This window comes from Pteropus vampyrus, unplaced genomic scaffold (assembly GCF_000151845.1).
Source record: "Pteropus vampyrus isolate Shadow unplaced genomic scaffold, Pvam_2.0 Scaffold115, whole genome shotgun sequence".
Lineage (NCBI taxonomy): Eukaryota > Metazoa > Chordata > Mammalia > Chiroptera > Pteropodidae > Pteropus > Pteropus vampyrus.
The window spans coordinates 590,722-616,605 of record NW_011888896.1 but is presented as its reverse complement, the minus strand read 5'-3'; the positions used below and the strand labels follow the sequence as shown (position 1 = coordinate 616,605).

General features: G+C 35.7%; 1 protein-coding gene across 1 annotated transcript in view; it reads left to right on the top strand.

The window, feature by feature from the left end:
- Positions 1–25,884, top strand: part of LOC105295867 (serine/threonine-protein kinase TNNI3K) — a 268,258-nt gene that overhangs the window by 183,845 nt on the left and 58,529 nt on the right. Inside the window, exon 21 of the mRNA XM_011365693.1 lies at positions 9,633–9,742. Coding sequence (XP_011363995.1) covers positions 9,633–9,742 — 110 coding nt within the window. The remainder of the gene's footprint in view (positions 1–9,632; positions 9,743–25,884) is intronic.

The window sequence follows — 25,884 nt, the reverse complement described above, 5'->3', positions numbered from 1 at the left end:
ATTTATTTTTAAATAACAACCTAGTACCATACAAATTTGCTAAATTAACTTATCACTAGCTTTTTCTGGTACATTCTTTGGAATTTTCCACATAAATGATTATGTCATCTGTGAATAAAGAAAATTTTATTTATTTCTTTCCAATCCATGTCTTTTATAACTTTTTCTTGCCTCTCGCATAGTCAAGGACCTCCAGTACAACACTGAAGAGAGTGGTGATTTATATACCTCAAATTTATCTATTTCTCAAAGTTTTTCTACCACCACCCTAGTTTAAACTGCCATGTTTACCACTTTAACTACTGCAATAGCCATTTAACTGTTTTCCTATTATTCTTGTTCCCCCTTCCTCTTCAATCCGTACACTTCCACTGGAATGATATTTTAAAAACAGAAGCCTAATTATGTGACCATTGTTTAAAATTATCTCATGGCTTCCCAGGTTCTTAGGATTAAATATCAAAACTCTTAATACGTCCTGCAAGACTCTACATGATTCTGAATCTCTAACCTTACTTATATCATTTAACTTTACCATGCTCCCATCACTCTAGCCTTCTTTTGCTTCCTTTAGTATGTTTCATTTCTTCTGGCTTCTAGGCCCATTCACAAGCTGTTTCTTCAGTAAATTCAGTCAATGATGACTCCACAAAGATTGCTGTGAGGATCAAATGAGATGGTGTTTTTTACTGAACTTTGTAAATTGAAAATTCTGCAACCGTAAGATAAAAGATAAGGGCAGAGTATAATACAAGGCCAAGGCTTCCCACAGTTCTGTACTTGAGTGTTACTCTCATTCTCTAGGGAGCCCATATAAATACTTCAAGTCATCTTGACTCTTCTCTTTCCTTAATTTCTTTTTTCTTTTCTCCTTTTCTTCTTTCTCTCTCTCCCTTACTTTTTTTTCTTTTTCTTCTTGTTTTCTAATTTTCAGTCCTATTTTCTAAATATCTCTCAAATCTATATACTTATCTCTCTTTCTACTTCTACTGCCTTATTTCACACCAGAATCCTGAACAGTATCTTAAATGGTACCCTTGTCCTCAGTTTTGCTCATCATCTTTTTTTTTCGCCAATCGCCATATTATAGGTAGATGTAGCTTTCTAAAAACCCAAATTTGATCATCCATCTTTCATTACTTCATATCTCCAATGTCTTTCCTTTGCTTCTAAGATAAAAAACAAAATTTCTTAAACAATCTACAAAGGCTCTCATAATAATTATGTTCCTGCCTACCCCACCCCCAACCCAGGCATACTCCCCTCTATGTTCCAGCCACAGGAGACTATTTTATATCCCCAACATGACACATTTCCTCTCACTTTCATGTCTTTGAAATGTTAGTCATTGGACAGAGACACTCTTCCCCACTTTTCATCATACTAACTCCAATTTACTCTTAGGTCTTAACTTAAATATTACTTCTTCCAATAACATTTTTCTTAATTCTCCAATATTGAGTTAAGCTCATTTCCTCCAGGCCCTGTCATCATTTATTGTAGTATTTATCATATTTTACTCATACAGTTTTGCTATTTTTCTCTATTCTGTTATACTTTGCTAATTATAAAATTGAATATTTCAACGAGATGAAGATCCTCTCTCTCAGGGGCCCCTACAAATATTTACTCTTTTTGGAGGGAAAATATTATAGAATAGAACAGTTAAAAGTCTTGCCTAAGAATAACTTGATTCTAATATTACAGATATTAGAATTTATAGCACTTTATTGGAAAGAGAGTTTGTTTATGATAGATGCTGAATTTTTTAAAGTTGGACAGTGACCATGCATCAAGAAATGAGACTGTTAATATTATTGCAGTGGTTAGGCAATCTAGCATGTGTTTAGTAATAAATTATGTAAAGCATCAGATTCAGTATAAGTTACATATTTGCCATTTACGATGAGGAACAAATCCATAACTACAGTGTGGGACAGCATTATCAATTATGGTAATAGCAACATTACACATGGCTTACCTCTTGGATTTAGCAGAATCCTATCTCCTGGGGAAAATATAAAATATAAATATAAAATTAGAACAAAAATATTAGCATTCAGAAGAACTTGAAGTTCTTCTTTTACATAATATATGTTCAAATTAACTTTATAATTTTGAGATTACAAAAAAAAACTGAAAAAGCTATCACATTCAGCATCCCAAAGGTCATGAGATCAAATGCTCTCAGGGCCAGCGGGAGCAGGGAAATGTTCTACATGGGGTAATGTGATGAATGGGAAATCACATGCTCTGACTCAAGGGGACAGCTGCTACCCACCTTCAGCCAGGAGTGTCATGAAGGAACATAGGGATGCCTGTTCACTGTTACCATATTAACTAATTTCTGTGTATTTGTTCAAAAACCTAAAGATTTTCAAATGTTGGCAATTACCTCAATTTTTAAGAAAAATTTTTCAGGCTAACACTGTATGAGCTAGAGACAACTGGCATAATGTGCAAGAGCATGAGTCTCGCGACCTTCTGCAAATTACTTAACCAAACGATACTTCAATACTTCAGTTTCTTTCTTTAAAAAATGAGGATAATAATAGGACCTACTCCAAAGTGTTGGAATTGTGGCTGGAGTTAGTAAGTACTCAATAAATAAATATTAGTTATTATTATCCTTTGGCCATCATTAAGGGATCCTACTGGCCAGAAAACAAAGAGCAATAGGGCATTGCCCAGGCTCTCATAGTACAGAGACGGGGTGGGAAAAGTATAATCAGCATAGTAAGACCCAACTAGATTGAGGCACAGATTCCTTAGGATGCTCCCCAGATGGATCTCCTGCCCAGACAAGTGGTGGGAAAAGGATATCAGGGAAGGATCCTCAGAGCAGATGATGCCAAAACTGCATCTTAAAAAGATGAGTACTAATTAAATAGGTATAGTGGGGAGGTAGAGACGGTGTCCCAGCAAAAATCTGTATAGGCAAAGTACAGAGGCATGAGAGATTCACAAATAATTCAGTAGGAATGAATCGGAGAATACAAGGGAATCAACAGCAAGACACATGCTGTAAATGTAAAACTAGAGCCAGATGGCAAAGGGCCTATGTGTCAACAATGGCAGTCACTGTGGTAGGGTGATAGTACAGGTTTATTATTTTAAATTCTCCCTCTTGCTACAAAGCAAAGGCTAGATTAGAGAGGTTCAAAACAGAGGTAAGGATATCAGGTAATCTAGAAGAGAATGTATAAAATCTTAACTAAGGTAGTGACTTTGAAAGAAAAGGGCTTTAGGATATTTTATGTATGTAAATATGTATGTATGTATGTATGTATTTTTCTTATTCCTCCTATAGGAGATTTTAATAGAACTTGCCAATGAATTGAGATTAGAGCACATGGGAGAGGAAGCAGTCAAGGGTAACTTCAGTCTTCTGGCTTATCCAGCAGAAGGATGATGGATATAGGAAGAGAGCAGATTTGTGACAGAAATGATTAGGTTAGAAGGAGCCAAGGTGTAAAGCCTAGGAGAGAGGTAAGAACCAGGCAAGATGAGAAAGGAGCTGGTATGACCTGACAAACAAAAGCTGTCTTGAATACATTTCAGAGGAAGAAACCAACACTTGCTTCCTCAATTTTATTTATCCCATGGACTTGTCATTTCTGATATATGATGAAAAACTGAAGAAGAAATTTGGGATGAATTAATCCATCAATATGTATTTTAACCAATCCCATTTCCTTACACCCAGGTATCCAATTTTGTAGATCACTTTCATATGATAGTTTGGAGCCACAGAAGAGAGCCTCTTGTTTTCCTGTGTGGTGCCAGCTGGTTCACAAGGAAACTCAACGCTGTGCCCTGGGATTCCTTAATGCCAGGCTCTAGGTCTAGGATATGGTAGCAAATTTTGAACATTTGCCAATTGATTCTAGCCAGTTTTTGGTGAGACTCCATATTGAGACTTAACTCAGAGTTGTAAACTGCAGTCCAGGAGCCAAATATAGCTTACAGACCTTTTTTGGTTTTACATATGGTTTTTAAAAATACGAATAGAAGTACATTTGGAGACACAGTTATGTCATAGGCCTCATATTTGTAGCTACTCTTGCTTAAATATTAGATGATTGTGTACTCCTCCATAAATGATTAGGATCCTAAAATATTCAACATATCATAACCTCAAAGGGCTTAAGCACATTGATGATGTGAACTGTGTTTTGGCAAGAGATAAGAAAATAAGAGTGAGTAAAGTTCTGAAATCTTATGTGTGCTATGCTAATCTTTATCAGTTTTTCACTGAGAAGACTAGAGCCAAGCAATCACTACACAGATCGCCGAAAAGATCAAATCGGTCCAATGGATGGTGATATTTCTATGAATATAGCTGATATTAACATTCCGATACTTCATTACACTGACAAAGATTGCAATGAGAACAGACAATGGTGCAAATTAATCTATTCTTCTGACAGTCTGTAATGAGAATGGGATGTGGTTTAAAAAATTAAGCCATTCTTAGTACAATCTCAAGATTGCAATCTCATGGTCTCTCTCAGATGCTATATGCTCTGGTGATACATCATTGAAAAGTGTCAGTTTAACAAAGAATGTGTCTTAGCTCTTGCTTAAATGGTAGAATGCATTTGCTTTGTTTTACCACAGCCCTGCCCATTAAAAACAATGAAGTAGAATCAACTGTGTTTTTTAGAATACACATACACAATTGGGAAAAAAAAATCTGGAAATTTTATCGTAGTCGAAACTTACAAACAATTATACTTTGCTCTCTTTTTATATGAATGCCTTGATTTACTTTTATAAAACATAAGAAAGTAAGCGATAGGTTACTTTAGGAATTCAGAATCAAGTATCAATTCATCCATAATCAATGCATAACTAATTAAGTTCATCATGAAGAGCTGTATACTCATCCTGTCCACAATGGCCGTATTACATTGTGAGCTGGGGTTGGTGACAGATGAAATGGTTTGTAGCTTTGTTATTTGCAGTAATTCAATGCAATGTTTTACTTGGTATTCATAAGAAAACCTCAGAAAGAACTAATATTTCTGGTCTAGACAGAACAGAAAATATACAACAATGTTTTTGATATCTTCTAGATTCACACTAAAAGAATCAGAAAGACCCTTAGATATGTAGATAATAAGTATAGCAATAACAACAGCTAACACTTATTGAGAACCAACAATGTACCAGATAATCTACCTACTCTTTTAATTTTAATAATACCCTGTGATTTGGATTAGAATAAGATAGATGCTCAATGTCACATGCTAATAAGAGCTATAGTCAAGACTTAAATGCATGGCTCCTTGTTCTCAAAGCCCATTCTTGTCACCATTACACTATGTCCTCACTGCTTCATGTTTAAATTGAGAGAAACTGATACTCACAGAGGCAAATTGGCTTAATTAGGATCTCTAAGAGAGTTAAAAAGCAAAGCCAGACTGGAAATTAGGCCTTCAGATTTCCTTGTTAAGGGCATTTCTTAATAGTAATACTTCTGCAGTTTGTTGAAGGCCCACCCCAAAGTTTTGAACAAAATATAGTATTCTATATCAAATTGCCACCAGATTTCTATAATTGACCTAATTATGGTGTAATTTGATATTAAACTAAACATTATATTCATTCTACAGTGTTTCTTGATGACCAGGAATTATTCTCTGTCCTAAAAACTTAATAATGAGCAAGATATTAATTGGCATTAATCCATCACCTTCACTTGTTTGTACAAATACTGTTCACTGAAACCTATATACCATGATCATGTTTTTTTTTCCAGGATGATATTTTGAACTATCTCATTTATTGATTCATTCAGTGCATATCTATTGAATGCCTACTGATTGCCAGTCACTGTGCTAAGCACAGGAAGTACAGTGGTGAAAAGACACAATCCCTGACCTCAAAGAACTTTCGATCTATTTGCTGAGGCAAGCTAGTAAATAGATACTTAAGTATAAAACAATGTATGTTATTGTAGTACAGGGTGCTGTGGAAGGACCGAGGATGGACACCCAGACAGCTTTCATCTAAGCTGTGACTTAAATGATAGTAGATGTAATGCCAGAAAAGAGGGTAGGGAAGAAGATTCCAGGAAAAAGAAATCACATTTATCAATTGAACCATAAAAACAGTGAAAAATCCAGTAATTCATGTCTTTCATAATTATGTATTCATTTACCAAATTTTATTGAAAAGCAGAACTCATTTTTTTCTTAGCCTATTATCATTCATGTAGAATGTTCAATATATTTTGTCCCATGAATAAATGAGTTAAGGTTATCACATGTTATACTGAATGACTGTTCTGTTGTTCACTGACCTCTTTAGAACACAACACTGATAATCTCCATTCATAGCTTTTCTTTTCTTGATAAAGTTTTGATAAACAATGAAGAACTTGAATCCACAAATCAACATAAGGGTTATTATACCCTTGAAGCTGACTCACAAAATTCTGTCTAATTCAACTCTCATTCAGGATAATGGGAGTGGGAGACAACTGTGTTCTAGAATTGTGCTGTCCAGTATAGAGGCCACTAGACACACATGGCTATTTAAATTTAGATTTATATTAATTGAAATAAAATAAAATTTCAGTTTCTCTGTCACACTAAACACATTTTAAGTGCCTAATAGCTATATGCTACCATATTGAAAAGCACAGAAGAATATTTTCATCATTGCAAAAAGTTCTATTGATGAGCCATACTCTAGATTATAAGCTTTACTAAACTATCGATAATTATTTCAGGATAGTGCTGGAGAAAGAATAAGTGCTCAATAAGTAGTTGTTGATATTTTTTAAATTTAGCCTTATTCTCTTTCAAAAGCAAAATTTTCTTTTTGGAAGTAGAAACTAACATTTACATAAATAATTTAACATATTTTATCTAGCAATGGCCACTTAGGCTAGACTCACAGGGTAATTTCAAAGGTGACGGATTTCAATTCCATGACCCCCATGTTCTGGTGGAGGTGCTAATGAGTAGTATCACTGCCAAGAGTTGTGAAGCAAAAGGGAGAAGGAAATACCAAGGCCTTACAGAGTCTACGTTGAATAATGAAGAATTAAATATCTTTCATCTTAAACCGATTTTCCAGACATAGTACCAAGAAGCAAACAAGTGACTTTATATACTTGATATCAGAGTCCAAAGGAGTTTCAGAGATGTTTTACACCTGCATCTGTTTAACTCACTTTATGAATAGTCCCTCCCTACGCATTAGGATATGTATAATTAGTTTAAATATGTTCACTACACTGGTTTATGTTCTTATAGGTGCTTCAGCTCAACAAAATCCAAATGGTCATAAGGTGAAAAAGTAGAGTTAGATCAAGGGTCATTAAGCATCAGATTGCTTACTTATTTACCGCATTCCAAACAGAATCAAAAATAGTCAAGAGTAGCCAATGATAGGAACCTAACATGCCTAGTTTTTTGTAACACAAAAGACACATTTTATAAGTCAGTGTTAAGTTTGCTAAATATATTTTGATCAGTCTTTTGTTTCTTTGTTTTCTTAGGGTTAGCAACCATAGCTCTACCTGATAGTGGCTAGAAATTGTTGGCAAATGTGACAGGGAAAACATTCTATGAAGGGCATTGAAGACAAAGGAGGAAATGAAATTCCTAACTCTGCTCTCTACCTGAAACCATAGTACAATTAGAACAGCTGTTGCAAGGAAATATTAAAATGCTAGGCAGGCAAAAGAAATGAAGTTAAGATTTTAAAGACAAAAAATTAATAAATGTTTGGGAAAATACTAAGCCTCACTACTTATCAAAGAACAAAATTTAAACAACAACAAATGAACTGATATATTTACCTCTCATATTAGCAAAATCTTTTATAAAGTCAGATAAACTAATTCTGGTGCAAGTGTAATAAAAACGCTCTTATACACTTGCTAATGAAAGTATAAATTAGTACAGCTATTCAGGAAAACAATTTATCAGTATGTATTAAAAGTCTTAAAAGTAGTTATTTCCTTTGATATACTAATTTCACCTCTCAAAATATCATAAATAAATAATCTATGAAATCAAGAAAGTCACATTGAAAAAGACATTCTTTGAAGTGTTTACACCCAAATTTGAACAACCTAAAATTGAAGAATGATTAAGTAAATCACAGTAAATGCCGAATCATTAAAATATGCTAAAGTGGAGTTTTAATAACATGGGAAGTGCTTATATTTACTTTAGGGGAAAAAGTATTACATAATTGTATATTAGACATGAGCTCAATGATATAAATATTATGTACAAAATACTCAAAATATTTTAACAAGTGTTTTCTCTGAAGATTTTATTCTTTCTAGTTCTCTTAATTTTATAAAATTCTACAAAGACTAACTATAAATTTAACATTTGGCAAAATTAAGTAGTAATTCTGACTGATCCATAAAGCAAAATGTTAAGTTATAACGCATATAATTTCCCTAGATCAGATCTATAAACAGAATTTAATTGGAGTAAACATTGGTGGAGGAGAGGTAGTGGTTGAGAGAATACTTCAAAAGTCATTAAGATAGAGACAGATGCTTATGACATCACAATCTAGATGACAGGAAGTGGCAATGTCTTGGAACTTTATCTTCTCTCTGATTCAGAGCAATTTTTCTAAGGAATAAAAAGAACTTCATGTGTTGTTCACAAAGTATCTTCAATGGGAAGTGACTGAAGAGAACATGGAATCTAGAACAAGAGGCTACACCTACTACTCGTCATATTTAATTTTTTTATGAATTAAAAACTAATTACATACACACACAACACATATCAGTAAAACACATACCTACCTTGCATAGATGTTAGGGGAATCGAAAGAGTTTATATGTGTAAATACCATGATGCCTGATACAAAATGTATTCAATAAAAGTACCTATAAGCTTGGTTTCCAAAAGAGTATAGAAATCACTGGTTGTAGAACATAATCAGCAATCAGTAATCTACAGTGAGGTCCCAAGAATCATAACATAGTAACGGGGAGTTTGAGATGAGCAATATTCAGAAATCTGAGCAGGCAGGCAGCACTAGGGAGTTCAATCAATGAGTGCTATTAGCTAAAATGATGGATTTGAAGTTTCTAACAGAGTTTAGCAAATAATAACCACTTTATAAATATTAAAAATTAAAATCTCAACATTCTCGTAACCAGTAGTGGATTTAAGCTTAAAAAATAATCTGTATTCCCCAAGTGATTCAAAGTGCAAAGGGCAATGGCACCCCTTGTCTCACTATGAATAGTGTTAACTTGAGATGTATAATATTGTACGGTCTGGTCCAATTTGCCTTTCAGTCTTTAATTCCTATAACATCATATACATACCGTAACTTCAGACACACGCACTAAATTACTTGCTATCCGTTTGTTCCTTTGTGTGTTCCTTAGTTCTGTACAAATTCCCTCTGCTCACTATTTGTTGAATGAACAACCAAATGAATGAATTTATAAAGATAAACTTACAGTATTAAATTATCCAATGTTTTGTTTAAACTTAAAAAAAATAGCATAGAGTTCTCTTTGAATTTCTCCTGATAGAGCACAGATTGATTCTTGCTGATTTTTGTTGCCTGTTCATATGTTTCTTGAAATAAATATGTGAATTTCAAAACCGACATGACCATTTGGTTTACAGCGGCTGCTGCAGCAGACATGGCTTACCACCACATCAGACCTCCCATTGGCTATTCTGTTCCCAAGCCCATATCATCTCTGCTGATGCGAGGGTGGAACGCATGTCCTGAAGTGAGTAATTTTTATTTCCTCTTAGAAAATGTGTTATGGTCAAAATCTGTCACAAATAGTGTAACACCAAAGTCTACTTTCAGTGTGTATTTTAAGACTGCCAAGGAGGGAAGACTGATTTGCCTTCTGCTCTTTAGTCTCTAATTGCCTCAAGAAGTCTAAGTATCTCATACTTCTTTGCTGCCGCTCTCTGATTTTGAAATGTTTCTCACAACTGATTAGTAAAAGAGAGACTAGGGTATGACAGATGACTCACAGTCTCATCTCAGCTGCAATTTTATTAACTACACTTGAGCCCCACTTAGTCATTTTTGAAGGAAGAAGTTTCGTGCAAGATGGATTTGTGCAGGCTTTTCACCGTGAGGCCGGCCTTCAGGCAAAGGCCCCATGACAAGTCATTTTTGGTGGCACCGGCTCAAGCAGGAGGCAGGAGATCTGGTCCCAGCTCTTCTCTAACTCTCTGAGTGTCCGTGTGATAAAGTGGTTAAGGGTATAGATTTAAAGTCCAAATGGAGAGATCGATGTTATGTAAAGAATAAGTAAAGTACAGTACATAAACAGTAAAAAAAAAAAAAAAAAGGTTTAAATATCGCAGATCCCAGAGAGTAGAGGGAGCAGTCATATAATCCCGGAATGAAACCCCAGACCATCTGTCTGCAGGAAAGGATTCTTCTTATTTGTACCAGACAGCTTGATGTCTACTTTGTTCTCAGAGATTGACAGAGGAGGAGATCCCACAACTTCTCTTCTGATAGAGCAGTTTAGTATGGGGTCTAAGAATCCTCCTGCCAGTATGTTTTGTCTTCTATTGAAATCCTTGTGTTTTGACGTCAGCTCACATTGATTCTTCTGCTCTGAGTGGAGAGAATTATTTCACATTCTTCACACTGGAAGTCCTTGTATATAAAGGCCTCGTAGCCCTTATTTGTTCAGTACAAACCATCCTAGTTCTTAATGTCTTTTTTCTTGTATATCCTAGTTTCTGATCCTTCCCAAGCACTTTATCTCTCTTCAACAAGGGAGAAAATAAAATAAGTCTGTTGTTATCTCAGAAAGTATCTCACCAAAGGAGAAATGGAATAAGCTCCAATCCAGATGTTTGCAAGGAGAAAGCAACTTTCCCATTCTTTTTCTAAAGGCAAAACCCATGCCAAGTCATTACCCAGTCCCACAAGTGTACACAGAAATGAACAGTATTATGAGACATGATTGAGTATCTCAGAAAAACCGCTACTCCTGATTATTTAATCTGAAAGAATGTGTATTTATTTGTGCAGAATCTTCTCCCACTACCAGAACGTAGCTCCATAAAAGCAGGGAATTTTGTTTATTCATTTTATTTTGTTTGCTATTATAACCCCAGCACCTAGAACCATACCTAGTAGATGCACAAAAATATTTGTTGAGTAAATGAATGTATATCATTATTGCTTATTATTGCCTCCAATCACCTCACTTGGATTTCAATTTCCAGAAAAAATTGTCTTAAAAATTCCATGACTTGAAATAGTTTAGAGTAAGCTTTCCTTGTCTTTCAATATGAACCTCAGGTATATTTTCTAGGAATAAATGTGTCAAGCACTTAATCCAGAATTTCCTTCTCTCTATGGGATGTGAGCTATTCCAAAGTGTAACATAAAGTAACAATCAAGGAAATCCTTTTTGCTTTTATTAGCTGACTCTTCATGATTATATTTAAGGGACATGTGGAAGTTTCAATATGGAGATAAAAGCAAGTCATTGGCAGCTTCTAAAAGCATTTTGGCAGGGGCAGGGGGAGAGTGGGGAGTAGAATGGATGCCATCAGTAACAGGTTTGGAAATGAGAAAGAGAACCAGAATAGAGCCAAAGAAGTGTACATTTAAGATTTAGGAAAAATACACACACACACACACATACACACACGCACACACACACACAGGCCAAAAATCACATGTTTAGTGGAAAAGTTTTATTGCTAAGCATTGAAGACTATCAGCACAGGTTTGGGCTCTGGGGATGAGGTTAAGGGAAGAGAATGAGGAGAAGGCATAGTAGGAAAGCAAAGTCTCTCTGACTGGCAAAATCCGGGCTTGTCATTCAGGTGGCCTTGGCTTGGTTGTAGCATCCAGCTCAGCGCTGTGAATTTGAGCAGCTTCTCCATGTGACATGCCTGAGTCGTCATTACATGACCCAGTAAGGTCTTTACCGTGTTAATATGCTGATTAGTGAGGAAACAATGGACTAGTTTTAATTCTTTCTAGTTGTTTATTGAGTCTCTAACGTGTGTGTATATATATATATACACACACATATATATATATGTATACATACATATATATATACACACACATACATATATATATATATGTGCACACACACACACATATATGTAATACATACACATACACACACACACAGCCCCAGGGATAGATGCTGGGGTTCGATGTAGTTATGCTCTCAATGGAGTTTAAGGTCAACTGGTCAAATGGAGATTAACTGGAAGAACACATTAGTGGTTTTATAGTTACAAGCTAAGATGAAGGAAAACAAGGTTAGATCACAATGCATACTAAAGGAATACTAGCCAATGAGAGACACAAGAGCTAGTATAGGACAGGAAAGTCTTCACTGAAGAAATGACATGTGAGCTGAGATCATAAACATAAACAGGAATTTGCTGAATGAAGGGGTTGATGAGAGAGAGTCTAAGCAAAGAGAACATATGCACATTTGTTGTGAGAATATACAACATGAGAGATTTAGTTATTGGAACATTGTAGCCATTGAGTGGTTAAATCTCTGTACCAGGCATCATTTGAAACAAGTTCAGCTTTAAGGCAGGGAACATCATGCTGTCCTGGTTGTTACTTTCTAGATTGTCAATTTCATTACCCATTTTTTTTTCTTTTGTCTTTTTTTTGCCTCACTCTTTGAATTTTAAGCACATTATTGTTTCCTATGTGTGTCTTCTAAGTCAGGACCCCAAAATGTAAAACAGAACCAAGACCCATAAAGATAAAAAAGGACAATGAGAATACCAGCCTATTAGAGATGGGAAATGCTTATTGAAGAACAGTGAGAGGTAAGAGAATGTCCTGATAGATGGGATCAGATTTTGAAAAGCCTCGGAAACCAGAATAGGGAATTGGGACATGAAATTATAGGCAATTGTATTTTTGTCTCTAAAGCATTGAAGAGGTATGATAAAAGTAATTTGGGGGGAGGGGGTGGAATTTATCTGAGTTTGGTCTGAAGGATTTATTCACTTGAAGAATTGTATGTAATTCCCTTAGTGAAGCAGGCACTGAATTATCTCCTAGTGTGCATTGGAATAGCTAAGCATTGTTTCTTAATGTGTGGGCTGTATATTACATGCTCCAGATTACCCTGGAATGTTTGTTAAAACAAAGGTTCTGCGACCCTATTCTAAATCTACTAAATCAAAATCTCTGGGACGGAGCCTGGGACTTTGCATTTTAACAAGCACCCCAGGTAATTTGTGCCCAATGAAGACAGAGACCTCAATGGGCTGAAACAGAAGCAAAAAAAAACAAAAAAAAAAAACAAAAAAACCACACTGAAGTCAGAGCATCCAGCTAGGATGCTATTGTAGTAATTCAGTTGATTACAACACAAAGGCTACAATGGTTACCATGGGGATTCAGAAGCAGGAGTAAACCTGAGAACTACTTCACAGGAAACATAACATGATTAAGCAGGTGAAAGACTGGATTCAGGAAATGGAAGAGAAAAAAAGAGTCCAAGAGAACTGTCATCCCTGACTCAGTCTGAAAGGTGGTTAGTGACCAGAGTACTACTACTAATCATTAGGCCTTTAGATATAGCAGGGATATTGTTGACAGTGAGAGGAGAACAAAACTAAGAGCTCTGCAGTATAGTGAAGGCACTTTTAAAAAAGTAAAAAAGGAAAAAGGATAGCTACCCGGAAAAAAAAGTAACCTGGTCTGTAAACCTGAGGGAGCTGTCAATTAGAATAAAATTATTGAGCAAGAAGCTGGCATAGATGCTCCTCTCACTTTAAAGGTGCTTAAGAAAATGAGGTGGGATCCGGGCAGGCAGACAGATGGCATAGGAGTTAAGCTCAGCAGAGAAGCTGAACAAAAATAGAGGGGAGAGGAGTTGAAGTTAAAAGCATGAAAAATTTGAATCCAGGAAGAGAAGGGAAAGAAGAAAGGTAATAAGATTAGGGACTTTCAAAATAAGAAAGTTACATCATTTGCTGGCAATTTTGAATAAGAAAGAAAACAGATGTGTGGGGCCTATAAGCAATATTTACATTGTTCGAATAGTCTTTTAAAGCTTTATAATACTGCCAAATGTAGATATATAGATACAGAGACCTAGGAAGATATAGAGATGGGAGAAAGGAAGTTAGTTGCCTTTGCAACCTTTTTCCCTCTAGGAAATGAGAAATATTATTCCATACCATGAAGGTAGGTTTCCACAGTTTACTGGGATATTAATAATAAAATGTTTGAGTATACCTCTATCTTTCAAATAAATGTGATATTGAACGAGGGATGCTGATTCTGCTATTACTTTTAAGTCTAATATTTATAAGCACATTTAATTTCTGTGCACAAGGAGTACTGGCACAAACAATAGTGTCATGCTAACCTCAAGAAATCAGACCTTGAAAGCTTAAATGCTAATGGACTATTTAGTTTTCAAAATCTTAAGTTAATAACAATTGGCTATAAAGCTTGTTAAAATTCTCTTTGTTCGGGATCCATTGTGTTGATCTTAAAGCCCCATTTGTTCTTCTAAAGTGACTGAAGCCGACATCTCCACCTAGTGGATTTATAGGATTTTACAGATTTTACAGAAATCCTTAATTTTTTTTTTCTTTTAGAGAAATAACATGTTTTAAAGACTTCTACTTAAGATCTAGCATAATTGTCAACAGAACAGTCACAAATGGTTGCAATATACCAACATGTATATCAGCTAGACTACAGTTAACAAGCAAAGCTCAATTTTTATTTTCATACCATAATTAGGAAAGCAGATCAGGCACAAATATGAATATTTAATCATCTGTGTAGAAAGTGATATTGTAATACCACTAATTGAGATGTGTATAGTAATTTCCATAAAATAAACATCAAGTATAAATCTGCTCAAGTACTTTTTTCTTTAATCTTTCATTTGCTTAAAGTTTTTTGGGGTTTTTTTTTAATTGTCTTTCCTTTTCCAGGACTAGGCAACACTTTTCTTTCTCATTTTCCCATTCCTTAGAGGAGGAAACTCAATTAATTGTGTCAAACATATCTTGTGGCTCTATCTTTGATTATCGCATTATTTTTGACCACGTTCTTTTATTTCAATGAAAACAAAGAGTTAGTAAGATTTTTCCTCCAAAATAATGCATTTGAAATGCATGTAAAAGCTAAGGGGTGTTGGCGTGTCCTTTTGAAGAAATCTAAGGTAGAAAATAATTATTATTTTAGTTATTTTTTTCACATTGTTCTGCCTCTAAAGGTGATGTATTAGCATATTCAGCAGATGGTGGATACAGTCTAAGTTTTGCAGCAGAATTTTCAGTTTCATTTATTCTTCTAGGAATTAGAGGCACTTCATTTTCTGCCTCAAAATTAATGTCTTTTAACTGTGGTAATAGGGTAAGTGCTTCATGTGTCTCCACTGTCATTGTGCCCTCTTTATGTGCACTATTATCTTTATCTGGTTGAATATTTTGAGCTTCTCTCAAATCATGCATGTTACTATTTATTTGAAGATCTGTTTCACTAGGAAGTAGTCTATTTTTGGTTTCATGGGATCTCATAATGCTCAGATCCTCATCTGTAATAGTCACCTCAACAGAACTTGAATCATATAATACAAGTTTTTTACCTTTTCCATTTTCCCAAGTTTGCTGCTTTTCTTTTGTGGCACCTTTTAAGGTCATCTGTCTGGTTTGACTTAACATACTAGAAGTTGCCTTGCTTTCATCAGGCATTTTTTCCTTCTCTTTCCCTACTATTTTTATGTCTAGTGCTTCAGTGCCATCATCTCTGGGCAATGCATTTGTGCTGTCAGTTCCTTTTTCGCTACTATTGGAGAGATGCCAAATGGCTTGAGTACTAAGAGAAGTACTGCTATCTTTGGGAAGTTCTACTCTGTTTTGATATGGAATAGAATTTGTCTTCATAAATGTTAGGTTACCCTTGGATTGTGTCCGGGGAACAAGAGGGGAATCATAAGTTTCTGATTTAGGAAGTTTTATTCCTACATCATTTTCCTCATCCATAGTACATCTTTCCATAATCTGATATGATTTGGGAGTTTTAGTCATTAATGTTTTTTCTTCATTTCCAAGTCGTTCCTTACTTGAATGTTGTTCTACCTGTTGTAACATTTGATTTTTATCTAAAGTATGTTCCTTGTGGACACCTACAAGTTGTGTTTGATTTTGCAAGGACAAAGAAAACTGATTTGACTCACTGGTCTTCGATTTATCCTGCTTCATGTGCTCAGTGGGCTTGGTTGCCCCTTGGTCAGTAGGCCCTCTGGAATGGCAGGATGCAAAAATATCACTTCCTGTATTTTCCCAAGGAGCTGGTAAATAACCAGGAACTTCCAAAGTGAGGTGAGTTGCACCTTTGATTTCCTCAGTTGGGAATTGAGAGTGTAAATGCCTATGTTCAGCCAAGATGGGTGTAAACCCAGGTAATGTTGCTGGGTTTCCATCAGGAATGTGGCCAGCAGGGTGACAGTTGCCTTCCATAGAGCTCGGGTTGACTCCATATAAGTTGCTAGCATTGAGTAGAGGAGCCTTTTTAGTTAGCTTTTTGTAATATGGGGTCTGCTTTGGGGCATGTTTGAGAGGCAGCCTCTGTGAAGTGAGTGTAACATAGTTGTTACTCTCTGGCTGTTGAGCAAAATCTGCAGAGAACAGAAGGTTTATTTTGGCTTCTTTCTCAGAAGCTTCAGATAATTTATTAGGAGGTAACAATACTTGTTTGTATTTCTTTGGGAGTTCTGGCAAGGATCTTTTTGGATGGACTCTGACTTTTCTAAAAGGGTGTAAATTTAATTTTATTCTTAAATTTTTTTTTTTAATTTTCGCTTTCAGGTCACATTGATTGGTTCTCTTTCTTTTCAGAGTCTGTGAATCAGTAATCCATTTTCCTTCTTTGTTTCCCTCCCAAGGATTGCTACATTTTTTGAAATTCAAGTTGATCAGGTGGTTATTTTGATTATCTTGCTGTTTCCACTGGGTTGATGTATCGGATGACATCACCAACCTATTTTTTCCAACTAAATCAGGATCAGGGAAGCTCACCCTCTTAGGGGAATATAATTTTTTGATATTTGTTGATAACCCTGATAACTCCATGTCATCCTTACTCATGAGGAATTTTTCTATTGCACTGTAAATTTGGATTTGCTCTTTCTCAGGCTTCGAATGTTCTCGACGATTTGGCTTCCTTTTTTTCACGTAATCTTGAAATTGATCATAGGACACATATTTACAGATAAGAGAATTATTTGGCTGAAAATACCTAGGCCTGCTCCATTTTATCGGTACACAAGGATCATCGTGTTTTGATCTATGTTTTTGTAAGATCTTTTGTTCATAGTGTTCCTCAGGCTCACAAGGCTTGGATGATGAGCTTCTAATAAAATGTCTCTGCCTGTGAGGTTGTAAGCCATTGTCTTCTTTTTCTATTGGAGGCTGCCATGATTCATTTGTTATATGCTTTTCAAGACTTTTTCTTGCCAAGGCTGAAGGGGATGTTGCATATCTTCTAGTAAATGTGTCACTGTTGATATCTGCGGAACAATAAATGCATGAATTTAACACTGAGCAGAGTTTCATTATCCCAACCAAAGAGATGCTTATGAGAGGTGTAAAAATGACTCCTCTGATTATGGCAATTCTTGAATATTTCCTAATTTTTAACTAAACCCACAAAGGACATTTGGCAGTTTGGTGTGTTTGCAATGATACTCTTTATGGCCACATTTTAACAAGTTGTGATGCTGATATAAAAGTTGTGGAACTAAAAATAAAAATGTTCAGAATTATATATCTTTTGCTTAGTTGTTGGGTATAGATTCGCTATAAATACAAATACTTAGGTCCTTTTTAAACAGCAGTAGTAATTTTCTTCTGCATTCGCTTCCTACTTGGGACTAAATATTAGGAAGAATATAATATGGTATTGAGTGATGTTCAGGTTTCCAACAGAGAATAACCTCAACAACAAAAGAAAAATACTTGTGATTCTATTGGCTCCATCAAAGCAGAGACCATATCTATTTTATGTCCCATCACTTAATACAGTATTCATTAAGTGTTTGTTAAATGAATAGTATTTTGGAACATGGCCTGGCCCATGTTGCAAGAATCTCTGTCTGGGACTTTCACATGGTGCGGGTTAATAATACATGTTAAATAATGACAAAAAATAATAATAATAGTGTTTACCATTAATTGAGCATATATTAAGAGCCAGGCATTGTGCTAAATTTCATCCATTCATTATCTCATTTAATATTCACAAGCATCCTGATCCACTGGAAAAATCTTATTATCCTATCACTTTCGCAGATGAAGAAACAAAGCTTAGAGAGATTGAGCGCTTCCCCCAATCATGTGTCAGCTAAATAATAGGGCCAGAACTTGACCCAGGTCTGTCTGACACCAAACCTTATTCTCTTAAACACAATGCATATTAAGTTTAAAATTACATTTTATCAGTGCACTTTCACTTGTTTTGTGAAATTATTTGTTTTATCCAGAGGAACAAAGAAGTATTTCTATTCAATGATAGAAAGGAAGATGTGAACTAAGCCCCAGACTAGCATCAAATTCTAATCTAAGATCTGCCTTCAACTTTCTGGGTGACTTTGAAGAAGCCACTTACTCTCTGGATATCAGAAGATCAGACTAGATGGGAACTTTATGTGGTTATAACTTTATGTGGGTATAAAATTATTCTGGGGAAAGAATTTGTAGTCTTTATCAGATTCTGACAGAGTTCTGTGACTCAGAGATAAATATGAGGAACTATTTAACTAGATCATTTCTAAAGTCTCCTCTCCCCCGAAATACTCTGAGTCTGTGCTTCTCGGTTAGAAGGCATAACCAAAATGATAGTGCCTCTTACTGACGTCTGTTCTGGAGCAGGCGTAGCCTTGGCTACTTTCCCCTCAAATACCTGTCTTCTCCAGCTCCAGTACAGTGCCTGGCATGCGGCAGAATTTCAAGTGTTTCTTGGAAGTAATTGTATTGATTTGCCCAAACGGTGTTCTCTGTGAAACAAGGGAACGGGTTTTAAAAAGTTAAGAGACCACATTCCCTTCAGTGCAGGAGCTTCCCACAGAGAAGTTAAGGCATCGGACAAAGCTGAAATGAAACATCTGACTAAAGTATAATTCTATTGAAAGACTAAGTGCTTATTTCTTTATAAAATAAAACCATTCTGATCTGGTTTCTATGGCAGATGCTTCTTTCCTCAGCCATTTCTCTCTTGAGTCAAATCATCAGTCCCAAGAAACTGGTAAGAACTAGAGTCTGGGAATGCAATGGGGTAAATTCACATCTTGCCGTATGGTACACATGAAATAACATACACTTGCATTCTTTTCCAGTTGTTTGCAAATCCATCCTTAGGGCCAGATCTCCATGGTAAGAATTTCTTGGTGCAGTACCTCTGTCATTCATATTCTGAGAGAAAGCTCTGCTTGTTGTAAACCAATTCAAATAAATGACAAGAACCCCTTTACAGAGCAGCTGTCAAAGTTTTCACTGCTGAGCCTGAAAGCATCGCCTTACTATTCAGGAAGAAAAAGGAAGACATTTAATTCATTGCCTCCACCTAAATATTGACATTGCCCACGTACAGTGGGTAGATGTCACGGCCAGATTCACTTGGCTCCCAACATGGGACAATGAATTAAGTCCTGACTTCCCCCGGACTGAGAAGTTATCATCCCTGACAGCTCAGCAAGAAAAGTATGTGTCTTGACATCATTCCTGAAATGAATCGCTAGCATTAGAAGGCCCATTCTTCTAATATGTCATGCTCTGGGAAGGTTGCTTACTGCAGAATTGGCATTAGAGCTCGAGGATGTTGGAATGGAAGCTGATATTCAGCCTCCCATAAATCTTAACAGCACTATTGCTATTTAAAGAGGTTCTTTTTTTTTTTTTTTTAACATTGTTAAGTATTGGGTCACAAAATTCACTTTCCAACAGGTACAAGATGTTATTCTTAGCTTCTGAGGGTGGGGAGTCTCCATCTTCACCTCACCCCAAACACATACGTGCGTGTGCACGTACACATGCACATGCATCGAAGTGTCTTTAGAAAAGGAATAGACTGGAGCTACAATGATTTTTATGACATTCTCCTGTTGAGAGAATTAAAAGAGGCTACCTCCTTCTGAGGGAATTAAACAGAGTGGGATTTTCTAAAACAAGACAACTCACCTATTTTTCTTGTTACATGCTGTGGCAGAGTTTGAGGTTGAACTTCCCCAGACTCAAAATTTCTTAGCTTTTCAACTCTCTTTGGATAATATCTTGTAAGTAAGCCTGTTTCATTAAAAGCTGCCATGTTCCCAGGAGGCTCTGAACATCCTGACTGCAGCAATCTGCCACCGAGGCAGAAGAAAGCACTGTCTGCCCCGCAGTTCTTCCCTTTCAGGTCTCTAAATGATCTATCAGGGGCTGTAGACTCAGAGGCCAGTGCTGCTTGATGACTGTTTTCCTGTAAATGTGGCATTTCCTTTTCGGACCCCACAATAGACATGACCTTTATCTCGTTTTCCTGAGTTAAGTGGCAGTTACAGTATCCCTTAGCATGGTAATTTCTTGCCTTATGAGCACACAGGGATTCACCGAAGGTTCTGCAACAAAGGTTTTCTGATGTGTGTTCATTTGCTTTGCCTTGTTGGAGTTTCCAGTTAAATACAACTAAACCTAGGCAAGTGAGACCAACAGCTCCTGTGACAAATAGAGAGACCATTAAAAGATAACATCATAGGAAGAAACATATAAATCACCAAATGTGAACTCCACAAATATCAAGGTTAATGGCTTAAAGGGCATTGGAAAGGGTGGGAGGTCTATCACCATGTGGAAAAAATGTCAGTCCAGACAGAGGCTATATTACTGACATTGTTCTGTTCTCTAAATTGGATCTTTTTTTTTTTTTTGTATCTATTAAAAATTATTAGAAACAATACCATCTGGAATGTCTTTGGTACAAATTTTTTTTTTTCTCGGACTGATATTCACTCAAAATAAAATAATTCCCACATTAAAATTATTTTCCTGCCTCTGAGAAACTAGTTTAATTCCAAATTTCTTATTTCTTAATCCCATAGTTAATTCCCAAAGTAGTCCACATTTTGTATATACTCTAAAATTCTCATATACCATAACCTCTTCAAAAAGAAAAATCATTTCTACATGCTATTGCCACATTTTAAGCATCCCTAAAGATTTACCCCTCTAGCTAATTGGCTTCCTATTAGCATAAAGGCAAAAATCTTTGACATTCAAGACTTGGTGCAATCTGGTCATAGCCTGCTTCCGAGCCTTATATTTCATTATTTTCCACATTCAAACACTACATTTCAAATTCTTCAATTCATTAGTTTTAAAAATGTACTTCTAAGCCATTGTGTTTGCTCTTGGTGATGCTTATAATACTTTCTCTTATCTCTGCTTATTTGAATTTTATTTACGCTTTAAAATCTAAATTAATACCTCCAAATTTCTTGATATCTTTGTTGCCATTTTTTTAAATCTTATAAAGATCACTCCCTTCTATGGACTCCCAAAACAAAATGATTGACATCTAATTTTAGATGGCCTGGACTGTCATTTTATGTTCTGTGTAGTTAGAGCTTATCTTCTGAATAAAATTGTAAAGGGCAGTGTTTCTCAAACTCAAGAGCAGAGTAGTTTAACTTGTTTCTTCCTCAACGTTTCCCATCTCAACAAATGGCATCACCAGCCATGTGGGTTGTTCAAACCAAATTTTTTTCTGAGTTATACCTCATCTCCCTCTCTATCACAATGATTTCCTTTTTTTTTTTCTTTGCATTATAACAGTATAAAATTATTCTATTCATTTATTCATTTTCTCTTTCACTGGCTGACCTTGCTAGAATTAAGCACTGTGAGAAAATGGACCTTTTCAGTCTTATTCAACATTTTATCTCCAGTGCTCACAACTCTGGGACCGAGGAGGCACTCCAGAAATGTTTGTTGAATATTCTTTAATAGATTTCTGTTTATGAATTTTAATAATGAAAAGCTCTGAGTGGTCTTATCTTACAAATCCCCAAAATGGTGACCAGGAAAACATGGTGTCAGTATCAACTGAGTTATAGGAACTCTGTGTTCTAAGTCCAGCTCTGCATATAACTTGCTGTGTGACCTTGGGTAAGTCAGTTTCCCCAGAGAACTCAGTTCCTTGACTCTGGAAATGAGGCCATTTCCAGATGAATGAGTGATATAAGATGTGAATGAGATGATATTAGCATTCTAGGCTCATTGATTGACTGCATCATGCCTGGTTCTCTCCACTGCATACAACTTTAATAAAAATATGATGATGTTTTTTAAATGTCAGAGAATAGGGAAGGTATTAGGCATGGTTGTTTGTGTGTGTGTATGTGTGTTAAAGTCAAAGATTAACCAAAAAGAATGGCAGTTTCTGGTAAAATCCTCCAAACTTTGTGTAGTTTACTAGATTTTGAGGTCTTATAAGTTCCTTTTTTTTTTAAACTTGACAAAAATACGCTTTTGGAGAGTGCTATAGTATATTTAAATAATTTAGTTTCTAATAAAGACACAACAGTTTTTAAAAGTAGGAGTAAAAGTTAGATCAGAATACCTTTATTGCCAGGTCCTAGAGTTTGAGTTATTCCAAATCAGGGTTTCATTTTTTAAATGTTAAAAACATAAAATGATAAAATTTTAGAAACAGTATCTCTTACATGGAGTAAGAAAACTTGGATTTCAAAGCTCTGTTCTGACACTTTTATTGAGCAAGTTTTCTAATCTCTCTGAGCCTTATTTTTTTCTCTGCTGTCAAATGGGGATAATTAATAACACTCAGAGATTAAAATGACATAATATATGTGACATGTTGAATACAGTATTTTGATATAGTAAGGTTCAATGTATGGTCATTGTGGTTTGTGGTTACGATTGCTGCTGCTGTTCTTTAGGTTTTCTATTGCCCTAATAGGTGCTAGAACGATCAGCTGTTAGGGGAAAAAAAATGGAAAAACAAATCCTTAAGAGAATACTTTGTATAGCTGCTGCAAGTACTAAACCAAATTATCCAGAAAAGAAAGACCTTAATTTTCTTAAATATATACATCAGCCATTGAGATATAAGTAGGCATAATCTGATTATAGGATAACATATCTCCTCCAATTGTGTCTAATCAGCAAGGAACCACTCACTCTCACACTGTTGATGCTACAGCTATGTCTGTATCACAAGTCAGGTATGGTCATTTTCCATTTGTGTAGAGAACAAAAGCAGCAAATGAAGCTTGTAGGCAGACTGAAGGTGCTATTAAGAAGACGGTTGAATTTTCATTGCCATGGGCATTGTTGCTATTTTTAAAAAGTGTTCTGACAATCTTTCTAAGTTAGGAAAACAAAACAAAATAAAAAGCGAAATTAATAAGTTCTCATTAAAGTATCAGAAATATGTTACAGCTTCATTAAAGCTTTCTCTTTTTATCCATCAGGTCACAGAGTAAGAAGCATCAAGATGTCATTGTTTATGCCAAATAACCACTTATTAGTTTTAAATTAACTAAATAGGATTACTTGTATTCATTTAATTGTGATGATTTATCTATAGCTGAAGCAGGAAAGGGAATCAGAGGCCAAATTATAGTTTAAGTCTTTTTGCCACAGTTTAGAGGTATAGACAAGTGACCATACTTCTACTTCAGAGGGAGAAGGATCTTCGTGCAGTAAATTGATATGAAAAGTCAGAGTTTTTTTAAGAGAAGACTCTCTTTTAAAAACAGTATCTCTAACAATTACTCAGTGAAAGATACATTATGATAATTTCACATATTATAACCTAACATGTATATAATTATATTTATAATTTATCAGGGTTTATTCATGCATATTAGCTTCCTATCATTGAGACAAAATCTTTGGAATGTTAGAATTCATGTCTTTCTCGATACTAATGCAGAGTTGTTAACTCAGCAAAATCTTTTCTGAAAATATATACAAAAAAAGATACCTAGACTCTTTTATAAAATTGCCCTATTATAATATTTCCAAAACAATGTCTTATAACACATAATTCAATGAAATCCTCTGTGACAAAAGAGCTTATGGTCAATAAGTTTGAGAAATGCTCCACATTATATCTTCCTCTTGGAAATTCATAATGCTCATTAGAAAATGAAAGTCAATGAGAAATACTGCAGTAAAGAAGCCTATTTTACTGTGTTTAATCCAGCTTTGCCCAAATCTACTTGAACCCCACAACGTATAGCTTGTAAGTATGTCTGTGTTTGTTTTTATTACAATATCTATTAATTATCTCCTAGAACTAGTATTCTAAGAAGCACATTTAAGGAAAAAACTATCTGCTGCCCTATTGTTTTTGTCTTTTATAGTAAATTATTTCCTAGCACATAAAATAACTGACATGGTTGCATGGTTTTTCAAATAATTTATCTTTCTGAGAGGATTTGAATTGACCTCCAAGTAATTTTGGTTACCATTAGTGTAGTTCCTTTGTCTAGACATGATGCTGATCTCCATCTATTCTGATTACAAGTATAACTGTTAGAAGTTAAAAATATGATGTTTCATTAATTTTATGGAAATCTCCTATGGAATAATTACTTATAGCACATATTCAAAATATATCAATTCAGTCTTGAATGTCATTTGTGAGTCTCTGGGCTTCCAGCTTTGGAAAATCCCCTCCCCAACACAAATACACACCCACACACACACGCACACACACATACACACACATGTCATCACCATGGTTACAAGTGCAGAGGATTTCACCATGCACTACAAGCATAGGGGAAAAACACACGTTGAGGTAGATAACTCGAGAAATCTCATACATATTTGGTCTTCCGCTAATGACATAAATGGTATCACTTTATATCATTCATTCAATGAGATGTAATGACAGCTGATGCATAGTTTATTTTTTTTTAATTACCATAGAAAATTTAAAGGGTTGAATATTATCCTCTCCTTAGTCCAGGGAGGTATGGGCCAAATTTCTGAAAGAGTTGGACAAACAGAAGTCTTAGAATTCAGAACCCCAAACAGGAGGAAATGAAGGCGCAGAGAGGTCAAATAAGTTGCACAAAGTCACACAGCAATTCGGAGCAGAGCCAGGACTCACACCTGGGCAATCCTGTAGAGTTCAAGTACTCCTTCATTATGCCATACAACTGCTATAGAGTAGGATGCATGTGATTGTTTTAATAGCATCTCCGCATGCACTTAATAAAGCCCACTTATTCTTACTACAATGTGGAGAGGCACACAAATGTGAGTTCCTTGAAGAAAGAGACTGTCTATATTTCATAACTTTTTAAATCCCTGTCTCCCAGCATCTTAGTGCCAGTAGTCTTTGGCAAATAGATAATTGATAAACTATACATACTATTCCCCTATTATAGACAAGAATACTGAAGTCTACATAGCAATTTAACTTACTCAGGATCACAGGGCTAGTTATACCAGGGCTAGAGCTCTTGAATTCTGGTGCAAGGCCCTTTCCTCTATGTTAGACAGCTTCTCAGCAGCAGGAAATTCTTGCATCCTGTGCCAAATCATCCTTTCACATCTACTGACCACTTCTCCCTTCCACAAGCCTTGGCAAGTTTCCCCAATTGCCCGAGAAAGGCCTCATTTAGTGTACATTAAAATATGGACAAGAGAAGGGAGAAGAAGAGGACACACCTCTCCTTGGCATACCTGCAAGGCCCAGAACAGTCAGCAGGGCCGCATCCTGTCCTGGGAGGAGGAAACTTCTGTCCTTTAGCACCAGAGTGAGGTTTGGAGCCTTGGAATCACAGTTGGCTTCAGACAACTTTAGCACACTCTTTGCACTGGCCACAGCTGTAGTGGACAGCTGACAATCTAGGCCCCTGGC